Raw genomic sequence first — 17,099 nt, 5'->3', positions numbered from 1 at the left:
CTGTGTCTTTGATCCATTTGTTTTTCCTTGCAACAGGGTGGGTGCCCAGACTGTAGTAGGGCATATCCCCCCAGAAGCAACTGGGGGAGCGCGACCTTAGAGCCGAGGGAGCTCGCTTTCCTTGCTGATCTTGGGGAGCCCCCAACTTCCTGGCCTCCTTGTTGTCTGACCCGCATCTCCCACAGGGGAAGGTCTCGGGAAGGGGAGGGAGGTTATTGAGAAGGGCTGCTAAGATGGCTGAATGAGGCTCTCCTTGCAACAAGAATCCACAGAGAGAAGCCTCTGCAGTGTTTCTTACCCTGGGGCGGGAGCACCATGTGTGGCTTCGGGAGGCCCCCCCTGCCACATCTATAGGGATAGGCCTTGGTCTGGGTGTTCAGGCTTCAGAAGATGCTGGGGTTCTCAGCAGCTGGGAGGTGTCCCCGGGACCTCGCTGTCATTGGCCTCCTAAAGAATCAGCAGCAGCCTGTGAAGCTCCTGGCCACCCTGGTTCCGCTTGAAGGGTGACGTTGCCTGATTCACACCGACGTTATGCACCAATCAGCTAATGCCATGCTTTTCTTGGCAAGAGAGTATCGCGGCTTTATTAGCACAGTGATACCCAACTGAACAAGCGTTCATCTTGCACATTACATCAAATTAACTTGTACAAAATTAATATTCCTGACCTTGCTAGTGGGAAGAGCAATCAATCTAGGGGAGGTTGTCATCCCAACGCGGCCAGGACTCCTGACCACTGTCTCTTCAGCCACCATTTCCTTCCCCCAGAGCCCGGCCATGCACTCCTCATTCCCCTGGCCTAGCTTGAGCCCTTTGGGGGATTATCCTGGTTCCCGAGAAGCCCCAGGGCCCGGCAGGGATGCCTGCAGGGCCTCTGGGTCTGCCCAGTGCCATCCACGAGTGCCATGTCTCCTTGTCCCCAGAGCCTTGTGACCTCCATCACTGCAGATGGTTTGAGTGATACCTTGTGATACTGGGTGCCCAGGTGGATGGCTGGAGAAACCTCATGTTCTCTGCTGGATTGTGACCTCCTGGGTACCAAGCCACGCGTCCTTCCTCCCTGGAATCAATCTTCTCTCTCTGTTGCCTAGTTAGTGCCCTAACAGAGGCCCACAGCTCCGTCTCATCACCTTGGGATTACCCAGCACATTTGGATAAGCTTCCCCCAACCCCCATCACTCACTTCCTCCCGCTGTCTCCTCCTCTCTGGGTGCAGAAAGCAAGGCCCACATCAGGGCTGCTCCTTTGAGCCCCCCTCCCAGGCAGCAGGCAGCAGGAGGCACTCTTATTCTGCGTTTTCCCTTCTTGGGAGGCCTGGGTATGAGGGTGCTGGGAGCTCCCTGAGGGTGAAAGTGTTCTGTCATTGCCAGCCCAAGCCTGGGCACCCTGCCTGTCCCTGTCCCTCACCCTCCAGGCTCCCGGCAGCCCGTTTTGTGGGACCCCGGAACATCTGGGGGTAACTCACAGCCCCAAATCCAGTGGCACCAGACGGGGTACTTGCTGCAGACACGGCTGCACTCGCAGAAGACAGATCTGTGTAAAAATAACCCTGAGGGCACAGGGTCCGGGCACTTTGTGGGCTTCCTTTTGCAGAGCAGAAATTCTTGTGTAATATGGGTCAGTGGATTTTCTAGTTGTGTTTCGAACAGAGGGAGACTTAGGGGAGGTTTTCTGGGGAGGTTGAGCTCTTTCCCCGTAAAGAGGAAGGCGGCTCAGGGCAGAAGCTGACGTGATGTGGGGCTGGGCCACGCCGGGAGAAGGTGGCTGGGGGCCGGAGGTAGCTGCTGGTGCGGGCGCCGAGTGAAGGGCGTCTGGTCTAAGCGTCGCGCCCACGGATCTGGGAGCCTGGGAATCTGGAGTCAGGTGGAAGTGGGCAGAGCTGTGGGGTGAGCCAGGCTTGGGGCCGCCCCTGCCTGCTTCCTTCCCAGAAGTCCTGAGGATGACCCAGGCCTGGCGGGGGGAGCGGGCATGCTAGGTCAGAGATTTTTTAGTTTTGGGCACGCTCATCTGATATCTCTTCCTTCCTCTGCCTCCTTCCCTTCTCTTTATTTCTCTCCCTTCTTCTTCTCCTTTCTCTCTGGCTTTCTTCCTTCTCCACAGCCCACAAGGTGGCCAGAGGGAGGAGGAGCAGAGCCTGTGCCACATGGGGAGCGCTTACCTAGCAGGGCTCTGCTGGCCCCCCATTGCCCCCCTTTCCCAAAAGACAGCCTGCAGATCTGGGGATCTGGGAGACCATCAGCTAGGAAGCCTGCATTTGCAAGAGCAGGACTCAGCCCAGAGGTCGGACCGGAACCCCACACCCCCGGGTGCAGGCCCCTGGGTGGTTCCTGCAGGTCTCTGGGGCCCTCCTTTTTTTTTTTTTTTTTAAGATTTTATTTATTTATTTGACAGTGGGACCCTCCTTCTAAATGCAGAGTCCCTTTCGCCTGGAATAGCCTTGATGCCCCCCCTCACTCCTTAGGGAGACCTTGCTTCTTCACAAACACCTGGGAGGTGGGTGTGGCAGGAACCGCTCCCCACCTTCTCCCCCACCATGCCCGGGGAAGAACCTCAAGGTCACAGGAACAGCACGCGGCAGAGCAGGAGCCAAGGCCCAGGGTCTCGCTGTCTGTGACGTCCCTCACTGTAACAGGAAAACACGCAGCGCAGGACCGCCAACAAAATCAGCAGGCCGTCTCCCAAGTGACCGCTCTCCCCGGGGGCGGGGCTTCCCAGTGGTCCCCTGTCATGACGGCGAGTCTGCTTTGTCCTGGGCCCAGGTGTCGGGGGAGGGGGGCTTCAGAGGTGGCCGAGACCACCCCAACACCCCGTGGTGACCCTATGTGTTTCTGGGTCTAGGCATATCCTAACACAAGGAGAGGACTCAGCACCTCACCAGGGGGCTAGGGCTTTGGGTTTCGTGAAACTGAACTTGAATTCGATGTATGGAACAGGGAGAGAGGCCTTGGCTGTGAGGGCAGCTGCACAGCCGCCCTGGAAGGGGTCAGGAGGGCCGGGTTCCTGAGCCTGCAGCCTTCTTCACACACCGTCCAGGTTCAGGCCTGCCACCTGGGCAGTTCCGAGTCTCAGAGATGGTCCTGTGCACGAGGGCCTGAGAGGGAACCCTGCGGGTTTTCGGAGGCCCGGCCTCCGGGGCCTGCTCCTCCCAGCACGTCCAGGCCAGGCAGGACGCCAGCTCTGGGGCAGAAGCGGGCCTTCCACATGCTCTGCTCACCAGGGTCAGATGAGCAGTTAACTTCTTGGTCACCTCCTCAGCTGGTTAATTTGTTCTTAAAAAACAAAACAAAAACAAAAACAAAAGACCTTGCGTCCTTTGAAAATCTGAGTGCTCAGGGGAGGCTGAGACTGGCCTGAGCCTCCAGCCCTAGAACTGACCCACGGCAGCTCCCGGGCCTCTGTCCGCCCCAGCCCTGCCCCAGGACTCCCAGCTCAGGCCCTCTCAGCACTCACCATCCTCCGCCCTCGCTGCTGGAGTAATCTCTTCTGCCAGTCTCTCCTCAGGTGTCCGTCACTAGTTTTCTTCTCCTCCTTGGCCGCCTCCCACTCCCTCAGGGGCCTCTGTCCCTTCCTCTCACCTCTGTGTCTCTCCCTGTGTCTCTCTCTGTTTCTGTTTGTCTGTCTGTGTCTCCCCCAAGCCCCATTCCTGGTGGATTCTTCTCCCCTTCCCCCGTCTTTCTCCTGGTGTTCTCCCCTCTCTGCTCCTCCGCATCTCCCCCTCCTCACCCTTCTCAACACAGGACTCCGGACTTGGACAGGGTCTCTCCTCCCCCTGCGTCCGCTCCCCTCTGTCCAGCCCAGGCCCAGGTTGAATGACGGGATTACAGGGCCCACAGGAGGCACTCCTCTGGCCTCCTTTACTAGGAGGGGGCAGGAAGGGAATCTGAGGACGCTTTCGCAAGCAAAACCCCTTTCCCAGGAGTCTTGGGAATTTGAAAACAGAGGTCTTACCTCCGAACCTTCCTTGCGGCCCAGGAAAAGTGTAGATCGGCAGGACAGTTTACTGTGACATTGCCTCTGAGAGCAGGGTGCAGCCATGCCTTCTCCCTCCTGCCTCCCGGCCTGCCAGTGCCCCCTGCACCCCTGCCGTGCCCCCAGCCCCCATGGCTGGAGAGCACAGACCCAGAGGGACACTTCAACTCCTTCATCTCCTCCTTTTTGAGAGAGATTCCCAACGGTGTGATGAAGGGAATTCCCACTTGCCCAGAAATGAGTTCCATTATGCTCCAGCTTACTGTTTTATATTTATATCAAATGTATTAATTTCTTTTTACCTAGTGGTTGAGTTTAGTTAATGACGACAGTAAATATTAATGAGAGAGCGGCTACCTCCCAACCTGATTACACGATGGTCTGGCTTTTCACTCCTTGGACACGTCCATCAGCCCCTTGGACATGTCCTTCGTCCCCGTGGCTACGTCTCAGGAGGTGGGAGCACTCAGGACCCTCCTGGAGGGGCAGGCATGGAATCCCTGGTATTGGGAAGCCAGGGAAGGCTGTGAGGTGGCAGGCTGCTCCATGTCCTGGGAGCACGGCCCATGCTCCACACCTTCTGTGTGGTTCCCCCAGGAATGGAGTCAAATCCCCTTGAAACCTGCACTGACTCCCGTGGAGTCGCAGCCGAGGGCTTGGGAGTGTCCCATCTAACTTGTCGGAACTCCAGCTTCCTCCAGCGTAGACGAGGAATTGTGCAGTCCACCTGCCGGGACCATGGAGAGGGTCAAATGCAATGAATGGGAAAATGGTTCATAGACAAGCTCGTATTAGGCTCGACCATTGGTTTTCATCCTTGACATTCCAGGGGTACCCGGCTATGGGAGTTTGCAGGGAGCTCTCGTAATTCTGACAGCTTTGGTGTTGCATGAACATGCGTCTCTACCCTAGAGTCCCCTTTGGTTCTGCCTCAATGCAGTTCTGCAGTTCATTCACCTGCCCCCAAATATGCCCTTGGCCTTGAGCTATGGAGAGATGGATTGCCGTGTTGCTGCTTTAAGCGCTTGCTTTTCATTGCGGGGAGAGATAGTGGGGAAGCAGTGGTAGCAGATCTGGAAGAGCTCACCTCTTGGAGAGGAATTTTTTCCACTGGGCCACTTGGGGAAAAATGAAACACGAGGCCCCCTTCCGCCCCTCGCTCTCTCGCTGGCCTCCACTCCCGCGTGTGTCTTTGAGTCTTTGCAGCTGTTGACTTGGTTTGAATGAGAGTCTCCCACCCCCACTACCGGAGCCGGCAGCAAAAGTTTCAGTTTCACTTGTTCAAGAGCGAAGAACCATGATAATGCATTCCTGGAGAGCGATATTTGGGTGCGGGCACCATCTGGGTGGCTCCAGGGCAGGGAGACCACCATCAGCCGTGCCTCCTTCTTTCTCTTCAGAGTGGGGGCTGACATCCTGTCTGTCCTTCCCAGAGGCGCTTCCCCATGAGGTAGTCACACACAGAGGGAACTGGTCCAGGAGGGAATTTGGATCAGACCCTGGCACATCTGCTGTGCTCTGGGACTGGCCGGAGTCTGGATCCATGTAGATGTTTGGGCAACTGTTAGGAGGTTTGAAGAAGTCATCCATGGTGTTCATTCATTCATTCATTCATTCACTCATTCCATGGATATATGTTGAGTGGCTTCTGCGTGCCAGACGGTTAAGTTTGCAGCAGACCCTGGGAGGTGGGGGCTGCCGACCACATGAAGCTGACAGTCTGTTCGAGCATCCTGGAACGTCTGGCTATAAGCAGGTGATTCCAGTGGTGTGCCTTGTAACAAGAAGGGAGAGGATGCTAAGGGAGTGAAAGCTGGGGTCAGAGAAGTCCCCGGACGTTACCTCTCACCCGTGCCCTGGGGAGGGGTGCACTGGCTCACCTTACTCTTGTGTGCATCTGCCTTGGTGTAGATGCACACAAGGAGGTAGCAGTGCACACTGGATGGTGAGAGGCCTCTTGGCACATTCTAGAAGCTGCTGGGCTGGGGAGGAAGCAGGGCCAAGACAGGGGAGGACTTCGGGGTTGCTTTGAGGAATTTGAGCTTTCTTCCAAGCCAGATGGGAAGTCACCGAGGCTGTTTGTTGCAGGTTTGGTGTGGGGGTTAACCTGACTGGCCTGCTGGTCAGTAAGGACATGAGGATCGGGTGGCTTTTCATGGAGAATAGATGGGAGGGGCTGGAGCGGGGGCTCACTGAGGAGAGGGCCAGTGCTGCTGGCTGCCCAGGGAACAGGAGGAGGGGCAGATCCTGTGACAAAGGCTGGTAGCAAGCCTCTTGCTGCTGGATTTGACCTCCAACTACTCTCTTTCCAAAGGAGGTGGTGAGTACCTGTGCCTCACCTACTACGTGCAAAGCTGGGGCAATGTGGACCAGGGTCCTTGCCTCGGAGAATTCAGATGAGAACATACAGAACGTTAAATAGCAGCAAGGAACTCACCTAACTGGTCACAGTGGCCAAGTTCCCTGAGGCTCCGCATGGCTCACTGTCAGGTCGGGCTAGTGGATGGTGTCCGCCATTGGCCCTTAGGGAGGAGAGGCCCCTGAAGGCCAGTGTGGTGGGGACAGAGACCAGCTTCTCACCCAGCCTACCTGCCCCCCAGTTGATGTCCCACTATCCCCTCTGACTGGAGACACCCAGTTTCCCCTCCCCTCCTTGCCTGACCAGGGCATTAACTGTCCCAGTGTCTAGGAGACCGGGGATTTTGCTCCTTAGTCCGGAGAAGAAAGGACTGAGAAATGCCTCGGCTGAGCGTTCACAAGGAGCCCGTGCTTGGAGAAGTGAGCGTGTTTCTACCTCAGTTTACCCCTTTCTCGGGAAAGCCATAAAGTAAGGAAGGGGACAGGGGAGGAGCCAACTGATCCAATGCCCTGTCTCACACGGAGGGGGAAACTGAGGCCTAGAGGAAGGACGCGCCATATAGGGTTCAGCATGCACCACCTCTCCGGGCGTGCGTGGGTCCTCAGTTCAAATTTGTGGAGCGAATGCACCTTTCCTTCTCTTAACCCCGTGTGCCAGTGCTCCGGGCTCCTCGGCCCCTCCCTCACCACGTTTAGTGACGAGAGTGGCCATGATACTCTTGGAGGAGTGCCATGATTGCGAGACGTAGCAGAATGATTCATGCTCTGGCCTTTCTTCTAACGTGGAGGGAAGGACCGACGGGCAGAAAACGGGCAGAAGTCTGAGGCTCAGCCTAAGGAGATAGTCCTCCCCGCCGGGTCTGGAAAGGAAGCAGCGGGGTGTGTGTGTGTGTGTGTGTGTGTGTGTGTGTGTGTGTATAGGTGACGACATCCCTATCACAGCCGTGTGCAAGTGTGCTTACCTGCAGCCTCAGAAACCGTGACGAGGCCAGGGGTGGTGTGTGGTGTGATGCCAGGTCTCCCCAGGACCCAACACCTCTCAGCACCGAAGCTTTTTAATTTTCCTCAGAGCAGGATTCTGTTCCCACCAGGGAGGTTGGCCTTACTTTTCTTTCAATATTAATTTCCTCTTCAGTCATCAGACTGGTGGCATTCTGATCGGGCTGGGTGATTTACAGCATATTGGAGGGCACCAAGGGGCCCCATGTGGGGCAGGAGCTGGTCAGATCAGTGAGGTGCCTGTCGGGGTGCTCCAGACGGTCCATGCACACCCTGCACTGTGCTGAGGCTTCCCCGGGGTGCCCCGTGCTCCTGGGTGGGAGGTGGCCGGGCAGAGCCACTAGATTTTTTTCTTAGCTGGTGGTCTGCATGCCATGCCATAGTGGGCTTGTCTGTGTCTGCCCTTGACCCCAGCTTCTTCTGGCTGCCCGGCATCCTCCCATAGCTGCTTCAGCTGGGCCATTTCTGGATCGTGGCCTCTTGCAGACTTACTTCTGTGGGAGCCATAATGAGAGCAAAGTTCCCAGAGTGTGGTTTCACTTTTCAGGCTGTGGCTCAAAGGGGAGAAGGGGCTCTGTTTCCACGGGGCCAGGCTTTTCCTTGCATCTCAGCTGGAGGGATGTAGGCCGTGTGGTTTTCTCCTCCCTTCCATGTTCAGAATGGAGGCCCTTGGATGGGTACATTATACATCCGGGCACCTGGGGCATCTCTGCAGATGGTGGGCTGTGTCTGGTTAAACTCCGATCGCCTTGCTCTAGCTCCTTTCCGAGAGAAATGCAGACCCGCCCCGGACACTCTGACCAGCTCATGCTGTGCATCCCTGGCTAGAGCGACCGGCTGCCTGGGTTTGCCCGGGTCTGAGAAGATTCTCGGGATGCAAGACTTCCCTGCTAACACCGGGGCACTTGCAGGCAAACTGACTCTTGGTCCCTCTACGCGGCCCCCTCCAGGCTACCCTCCTTCCAGACCTGCCAGCCCTGTTGAAGTTTTTTTTTTTTTTTTTAAGATTTTATTTATTTATTTGAGAGAGAGAATGAGAGAGAGAGAGTACATAAGAGGGGGGAAGGTCAGAGGGAGAAGCAGACTCCCTGCTTAGCAGGGAGCCCAATGCGGGACTCGATCCCAGGACTCCAGGATCATGATCTGAGCCGAAGACAGTCGCTTAACCAGCTGAGCCACCCAGGCGCCCCTAGCCCTGTTGAAGTTTGAGAGCCACCTTCCAGGATGCACTGCTGGCTGAGGAAGGCTGTCAGGAGAGACGGAGGTCTTTCTTTTTTTCTTTTCCTTTTCCTTTTCCAAGCAAGGCATTCGCCTTAGCCACCCTGGCCCGCAGAAGAGCCTCCCCTGGTCAGCACAGTGTTCCAAGTGCACGGCCTCAAACCGGAGGCCCACCCCAGTACCTCATACATCAGCTGACCTGAGCGGGGCCCTCTCCTTGGCCCGCTTGTAAAGGGCCTTCCGTGGCCCAAACACCCAACCCCTCGCTTTGCTGTTGGCGTATCCCTGCGGCGGTGGCCCACACACATGTGTGTCCCTGGGGCACCAGCTCCACTCACCTCAGTGTTGGGTTGCTACTCTTGTCTCAGCTTAGAATTCTTGGCGCTCGAAGGGGGATTTAGGAATGGGAGAAAATCACACTCGACCAGCATGGAAGAGCAAGGGAAGGGAAAAGTCTGTGTGTCTTCCAGGGAATCTTATTTGTTTGAGTCATTTCACTTTTTTTTTTTTTTTTCCTGGTGTCAAATTGGTAGGAGGCAAGTCTTTAAAACTGTGGAAGGAAATTCTACAAATGAAGCTTCCTTTTCTTTTCTGAGAGTTTGTCTGGGGTTTGGTTCTGTTTGGGTCCGCGAGACCGTTCGTGCTGCAGCCATCCCGGCCACCAAAAGCACTCAGCCAGGGGCCTTCTGACGCAGGCATGTTGAGAAGCTGGCTGGAAGTGGTCCCTTTTTTCCCCTTTGTCTGCCTTAAAATTGCTGCTCACCACAAGGCCGGCCATGCCTGGTTGTTCACAAGGCCAGCCCAACTAGGCAAGGTCTGGTAAGGGGCAACCTAAGTCACTGGATGCAAAGAAATGAAAAAAAAAAAAAAAAAAACCACACAAAAAAATTCCCCACAAAAACTTTATTCCCATTAACACGAATGTTCTCCTGGCTTTGCTTCTCTGGATGTGCCTGTTCTCGAACCCAGAGCTGCTTAGCCCTGCCCTCCACCTGCCCAGGAAGTGCACACTGGATTTACATCCCCAGTTACACTGCTTCCAGAAAGACAAGATCCCTGTTGGATGCCCATGAAGCTTATGCTGAGTAAATATTGACAAAGTAGTCTAAAGAGCAAACACTTTGACATTTGTAAGGTCCACTGGAAGGTCTTGTATATATTTATACAGCAGGAATGAGCACCGCATACCAATTTTCCTGAACTTGTTCTGACATAATTCTGCATGGATGGTATGTGTGCAGGTGGCTGAGAAAGCGGCTGAGTGTACACATGGAGGACGGGGCCAGGGCTGGGTCAGGGTCTCCTCTCCCATCTGGAACAGACCAATGCCTATCCTCTGGCAGCAAAACTTACTGTAAGCTTTTATGAGACCTGCTTTTCCAGAAGAAAGAAAGAAGAAAGAAAGAAAGAAAGAAAAAGAAAGAAAGAAAGAAGGAAGGAAGGAAGGAAGGAAGAATCCACAGAACCTTGTTTTCAATTTATTGCAATTGATGTACTTTCTTTTTACTTCGTAAAAATTTTATTGATGTTTTCGTACTTTATATTTATTAAAGATTGAGCCTCAAAAATGTAATGAGTAAAAAATGCTTGCTTAATTTAAATTGTGAATCTGTCTGTTAAGAAATGCATTAGGGGTAGGAGAAGCATAAGACATATTAATTGACAGACAGGAACTGCTGTCTCTGAGGTTGATACAAGTAATTTATTACTTTAGAAATGAATGCCACCTCCAGAATGTGCTTCATTAATTTCAAATTTAGTTTTAATTTCAAGCTGTTGCCCCTTGAGAAGAATAAGGTGGCAAATTATGTTTGAAGAGCAGATTTTTTTTTTTTTTGCTCCAAAGAAACACCACATTTTAACTATTTAATTTTACAAATACACGTGCCCGTCGACTTTGCGGCGTTTTCCTGAGATTCGAGAAGATATCCTAGGTAAGCTCAGCACTTAACTAATGCTTTCTTTTTTCTTTTTTTTTCCCTTCTTTCATTTGTTCCTTTCTTCGTTCCCTTGTTCCTTCTTTCCTTCCTTCATTCCTTCCTTAATTCCTTCCTTCCTTCTTCGTTCCTTCCTTTTTTTGTTCTTTCCTTCCTTCCTTCCTTCCTTCCTTCGTTCCTTCCTTCCTTCCTTCGTTCCTTCCTTCCTTCTTCCTTCCTTCCTTCTTTCCTTCCTTCCTTCCTTCCTTCCTTCTTCATTCCTTCCTTTTTTTCTTCCTTCCTTCCTTCCTTCCTTCCTTCCTTCCTTCCTCCCTCTCTTTCTCCCTTTCCCTCCCTGTCCCCGTCTCGGTCCTTCCTGTCCCGCTCTCCCGCCCGCTCTCACGGCAGCCTATGTTTCCGATGAGCTAAAGGCTGCCGCCCTGGTGGAAGAAGACCTAGACCCCGAGGAGAGCGTGGCAGATGGGGAGCCCTCGGCCAAGTACGTGTGCCCCGAGAAGGAGCTCAGCAAGGCCTGCCCCAGCTACCAGAGCTCCCCAGCGGCCGAGTTCTCCAGCCACGAGATGGACAGCGAGTCCCACCTCAGCGAGACCAGTGACCGCATGGCCGACTTCGAGAGCGGCTCCGTCAAGAACGAGGAGGAGAGCAAGGAGGCGGTGGCCGCCCTGGAGGACACGGCCGTGTCGGACAGCCTGGAGCAGATGAAGGCCGTGTACAACAACTTCCTGTCCAATTCCTACTGGTCCAGCCTGCACGTCAGCCTGCACCCGCCCTCGTCCGAGAAGAACAATGGTGGCGGCAGCAGCAGCAGCAGCACCAGCAGCAGCAGCAGCAGCGGCAGCTTCGACTGGCACCAGAGCGCCGTGGCCAGGACGCTGCAGCAGGTGCCCCAGGGCCGCGCGCTGCCCGAGCCCAGCCTCTTCAGCACCGTGCAGCTGTATCGGCAGAGCAGCAAGCTCTACGGCTCCATCTTCACGGGTGCCAGCAAGTTCCGCTGCAAGGACTGCAGCGCCGCCTACGACACGCTGGTGGAGCTGACCGTGCACATGAACGAGACGGGGCACTACCGTGACGACAACCACGAGACGGACAACAACAACCCCAAGCGCTGGTCCAAGCCCCGCAAGCGCTCCCTGCTGGAGATGGAGGGCAAGGAGGACGCCCAGAAGGTGCTGAAGTGCATGTACTGCGGCCACTCGTTCGAGTCCCTGCAGGACCTGAGTGTCCACATGATCAAAACAAAACACTACCAAAAAGTGCCTCTGAAGGAACCCGTCACGCCCGTGGCAGCCAAAATCCTTCCCGCCGCCGCGCGGAAGAAGGCTTCGCTGGAGCTGGAGCTGCCCAGCTCCCCGGATTCCGCCGGCGGGACCCCCAAGGCCGCGATGGCGGAGACCAACGACGTGCTTCAGAAGAACTCCAACCCCTACATCACGCCCAATAACCGGTACGGCCACCAGAATGGGGCCAGCTACGCCTGGCACTTTGAAGCCCGCAAGTCCCAGATCCTGAAGTGCATGGAGTGCGGCAGCTCCCATGACACGCTGCAGGAACTCACCGCCCACATGATGGTCACCGGCCACTTCATCAAGGTCACCAACTCAGCCATGAAGAAGGGCAAGCCCCTCATGGAGACGCCCGTCACGCCCACCATCACCACCCTGCTGGACGAGAAGGTGCAGTCCGTGCCCCTGGCCGCCACCACCTTCGCGTCCCCTGCCCACACCCCTGCGAGCGTCTCGCCGAAGCTGAGCGTGGAGGTCAAGAAGGAAGTCGACAAGGAGAAGGCAGCCCCCGACGAGAAGCCCAAGGAGAAGGAGAAGCCCGGCGAGGAAGAGGAGAAGTATGACATCTCTTCCAAGTACCACTACTTGACGGAGAACGACCTCGAGGAGAGCCCCAAGGGGGGCCTGGATATCCTCAAGTCCCTGGAAAACACAGTGACGTCCGCCATCAACAAGGCCCAGAATGGCACCCCGAGCTGGGGGGGCTACCCCAGCATCCACGCCGCCTACCAGCTCCCCAACATGATGAAGCTGTCCCTGGGCTCCTCGGGGAAGAGCACGCCCCTGAAACCCATGTTTGGCAACAGTGAGATTGGGTCTCCCACGAAAAACCCGACCCTGGTCTCCCCGCCCAGCAGCCAGACCTCGCCCATGCCCAAGACCAACTTTCACGCCATGGAGGAGCTGGTGAAGAAAGTCACGGAGAAAGTGGCCAAAGTGGAGGAGAAGCTGAAGGAGCCTGAGGGCAAGCTGTCTCCCCCCAAGCGGGCCACCCCGTCCCCGTGCAGCAGCGACATCAGTGAGCCCGTCAAGATGGAGGCATCCAGCGACGGGGGCTTCAAGAGCCAGGAGGGCAGCCCCAGCCCCCAGCGGGACGGGTGCAAGGAGGGGAGCCCCCCGGCCGAGCCGGTGGAGAATGGCAAGGAGCTGGTGAAGCCCATGAGCAGTGGCCTGAACAGTAGCACAGCCATCATCACTGACCACCCGCCTGAACAGCCTTTCGTGAACCCTCTGAGCGCCCTCCAGTCGGTCATGAACATTCACCTGGGCAAGGCCGCCAAGCCCTCCCTGCCTGCCCTCGACCCCATGAGCATGCTTTTCAAGATGAGCAATAGCCTGGCCGAGAAGGCGGCCGTGGCCACCCCGCCGCCCCTGCAGTCCAAGAAGGCGGACCACCTCGACCGCTATTTCTACCACGTCAACAACGACCAGCCCATCGACTTGACGAAAGGGAAGAGTGACAAGGGCTGCTCTTTGGGTTCAGTGCTTTTGTCACCCACGTCCACATCCCCGGCAACCTCCTCATCCACCATGACAACGGCGAAGACATCTGCCGTCGTATCATTCATGTCAAACTCACCGTTACGCGAGAATGCTTTGTCAGATATATCCGATATGCTGAAGAACTTGACAGAGAGCCACACGTCAAAGTCCTCCACTCCTTCCAGCATCTCTGAGAAGTCTGACATTGACGGGGCCACGCTGGAGGAGGCTGAGGAGGCGACGCCCGCACAGAAAAGGAAGGGCCGCCAGTCAAACTGGAACCCCCAGCACCTGCTGATCCTCCAGGCCCAGTTTGCCGCCAGCCTCCGGCAGACCTCCGAGGGGAAGTACATCATGTCAGACCTGAGCCCCCAAGAGCGCATGCACATCTCGAGGTTCACCGGGCTCTCCATGACCACCATCAGCCACTGGCTGGCCAACGTGAAGTACCAGCTGCGAAGGACAGGTGGAACAAAGTTCCTCAAAAACTTGGACACCGGCCACCCCGTGTTCTTTTGCAATGACTGTGCGTCACAAATCAGGACTCCTTCCACGTACATCAGTCACCTCGAGTCACACCTGGGCTTCCGGCTACGGGACTTGTCCAAACTGTCCACCGAACAGATTAATAATCAGATAGCACAAACCAAGTCGCCCTCAGAAAAGTTGGTGACGTCCTCCCCTGAGGAGGACCTGGGGACCTCCTACCAGTGCAAACTTTGCAATCGGACCTTTGCGAGCAAGCATGCGGTTAAACTTCACCTTAGCAAAACACACGGGAAGTCCCCAGAAGACCACCTTCTGTACGTTTCTGAGTTAGAGAAGCAGTAGCATTCGCTTTCGATTAAAATGACTGTAATTTGCTTTGAGGGAAACTGTTGCAGGCACCTTAAGGCCCCTCTGTCTTGTTCTTGGCACATGTTCTTATTTTAACTGCGGAGAATCACTCTGGGCTGGACTGTTTTGTAGAACTGTACAGTGTTTAATAGAGGTGCATAATCAGCTGTTGTTACTGGTAAAATATGAAGGTTAAAACGCAGTGGTTAAGTGTTTGGAACTTTGTGTAAATGGGATTTAGTTGTGAGCATCCCCCCGATGCTTCAAGCTGCATGCATTAACAGACAGTTTAATTAAGCATTTATAACGAAATCGGGCACACTTTTTCCACGCGGCTCGAGTGTGCTGGCATTTCTCACCCTTTCATCTTTAGCCCTCTGAGTACTTTGAAGCACTTTTGCATTAATTTGGTTAAAAAATAAAATAAAATAATAATAATGTATGAAGCTCTGTTTTTTAAACTCCTTACCAGCTTAGTTAAAATTAATAATATGAACCTCCATTTATGCAGGTCTGCAGGGGTATAACACGCCTTGAAATTTAAAAGAATATTATTTTCACATTGAAACATAGATGTATATATTGTATAGATTTCAAACTCTCTTATGAAAAATGTGATTGTGGTTTAAATGACCTTTTTTCCTGCATTTACAGCAACAGTGTTTTATGTACCTGCTATGCTCTGGGCATAAGCTGTGCCTATGTATAGTGTATATTTCTTTTTTCTTTTCTTTTTTTTTTTAAGGTCTATGGGTTTTTTTTTTTTACATGCAAACATTGTAAATTATACAGAAGATACCACAGATAGCATTTATAAAGTATACAGAAACATTATCTGAAAGCAAAGTATGATTGTTTGTTTTGCTATACAGTACATCTATATTGATAGAGGTTCATGTTTAAATTATACATATTTATTAGCATCATATTATCATTTGTTTTGAGCAGTCTGAATACATGAGGCCAGGAAACAGACATCCATGGCGGGCATCATAACTATTTTGCACATGATTTTTAAAGGTATTTATTAGAAGTCAAAGAACGCGCAAAATAAACTCAGTGCTCAAAGGGTTAAGTCTATTTGAAAAGGAATAAAAAAGAGCAACAGCAACAAAAAGAAGTCGTACTGTATCTCCTAAGCATTGATAAAGCCTTTAAAATGTTTGTACTGTAATACTTTGCTTAAAAGTCACGAGGCATTCTGTGATACAACGTCTTTCACTTATTTATAAGCCCTCTTGGTTGCTATTCCATACTGTAGGATGCCTTTTTATTTCGATTGGTAACTTTCTGTTTTGTTCTTCCTAATTATTCTCCCAAGATCCCACACTGCAGCTTTATCTTTAGGCTTATGAAAGGTAACCCGTGGTTACCGGCTCTCCAAGTGATTCTGTTCTTCTCCATTTTTGGCAGTTAATTTGCAGAAGTAACTGACAGCTGACACCATATGAGAACCTATGTATAAAATATTGGCATGTAAACAGCACAGACACTGTAACATACTCTGTGCCCTGTTTTGTTGTTGACAATGAACCACCATTATGTGACTCTTCATATAACCCTTTTTTCTACGGCAGCATTAAAATTGTCTTTTTGCTATAATTTTGTGTTGCGTTCACAATTCTGTCTGAAATGTGCTACGACTAACGAGCACATTAAAATTAAATTGTATGCGATCTGTTTATGACTGAGTCGGTTGCTGTGTCTGCCAGGTGCTGGCAGTCGGAAGCTGCCCGTAAATCAGGGGAGTTTTAGTGAACTTTGGCGTCTGGAGAGCAGGGAGCCCTCTTTTCAGAGCCTGCGTGGACAGAATTTTCCCTGAGAAGAGAACGTTAGAGAAAGGAAGACTTTCGCGTGAGGTTAGCTTCTCTCTGCGAAGGCGGTGTTAGAAACTTATTCGGGAGCGGAGCTTCGGGTCACACCCCTGGCGACCTGCGTGCTTGGGGGCCGGGGCTTTGGTCTCCCTCCGGGAAGTGCGTGAGGAGTCAGGGCCCTGAGCCCTGCAGGAGGCAGGTGTGGGGAAGACTCAGACTCGGTGCTGGGCGGTTCCTTCCTGTGGATTCGGGCTTTTCACAGAGCAGGAAACAGAGCCATGCCGGGAAGGTGGACTCTGGGACCAGAACTTGCTCTCTGCTGTGCCCAGATAACGAGGTGCAGGGTGGCGGTGGGGAGTCGGGGGTGGGTGGGACTGAACCCATACACGGGAGGAGTGGGGAGAGCATTTATATGATAATCACAAGCTTTTATTAGCCCTGGCAAATCATGCCAACAAAACGCTGGGAACATCATGTAAAATTGTAAAATACCTTTATTACTACATTCAAACTACTCTCGCAGTTATGCAGAATCAGAGCTCCTAACCTAGAATTATACAAATGAGAGATGTATTACATCCACGTAATACATAAAACACCTCAACTTAAAAAAAAATACTCTTTTATTAAAAATTTAAATTAAACCCTTTCAGAGATGTTCGGCAACACGCCTACATTTCTTCCCGTTTCATCCCCGCCCCTTTTGTCAAGACAAGTCCCAAATTTCTGTCTGCTCTACTTTTCTCTCAGCAATCCATGTCTCTGCGAGTTTTTAGAGAGACCCTCACTAGAGTTTCAGACGGGTTTTTGGCAAATCGGGAGCGCCGAGCTGGCTCTGCTCGAGCCTGGTGATCTAAGCCACACAATTGTGCTGCGTCTGCAGGCGGGGCGCAGCGGGCTTTCCCTTCTGGGAGGCGGGCCTGGCTCCTTCCCCAGCTCCTCCGTGGGCCTGGTCCCTCTGTGAGTAGTGGTGTGCCCCGTGGGCCTTTACCTGGGAGGAGTATGGCACACAATGCATTCCTCCCGGGGGCGGGGGTGGGGGACCGGTTCCTCATGGAACCCGGCTCAGGGGACAGCACCCTCCCTCCCGTGCCTCCCGCATCTTCACATCCTGGAGCCCAGATTTCCACTCTTGAATTTTTCACAGGTTAAATATAGCATCGGTTTATTAGAATCCAAAGTCCTGCGTCTAACAGATTAAA

The 17,099-nt window shown here is 53.3% G+C and overlaps 1 protein-coding gene across 2 annotated transcripts in view; it reads left to right on the top strand.

The window, feature by feature from the left end:
• TSHZ3 (teashirt zinc finger homeobox 3) overlaps positions 1-17,099 on the top strand; it is a 75,217-nt gene that overhangs the window by 56,196 nt on the left and 1,922 nt on the right. The window contains exon 2 of one of the 2 annotated variants that reach the window (XM_028123698.2): positions 10,869-15,652. The exons of the other annotated variant lie outside the window; for it this stretch is intronic. Coding sequence (XP_027979499.1) covers positions 10,869-14,077 — 3,209 coding nt within the window. The 3' untranslated portion in view covers positions 14,078-15,652. Of the gene's footprint in view, positions 1-10,868; positions 15,653-17,099 lie in introns of those variants that run through there. 2 annotated transcript variants of the gene reach the window in all.

The sequence above is a fragment of the Eumetopias jubatus genome, unplaced genomic scaffold (genome assembly GCF_037043125.1).
Source record: "Eumetopias jubatus isolate StellerSeaLion01/CBP00866 unplaced genomic scaffold, mEumJub1_p1.0 scaffold_10, whole genome shotgun sequence".
In the NCBI taxonomy this organism is placed as follows: domain Eukaryota; kingdom Metazoa; phylum Chordata; class Mammalia; order Carnivora; family Otariidae; genus Eumetopias; species Eumetopias jubatus.
This window is presented reverse-complemented; position numbering and strand designations above follow the sequence as displayed.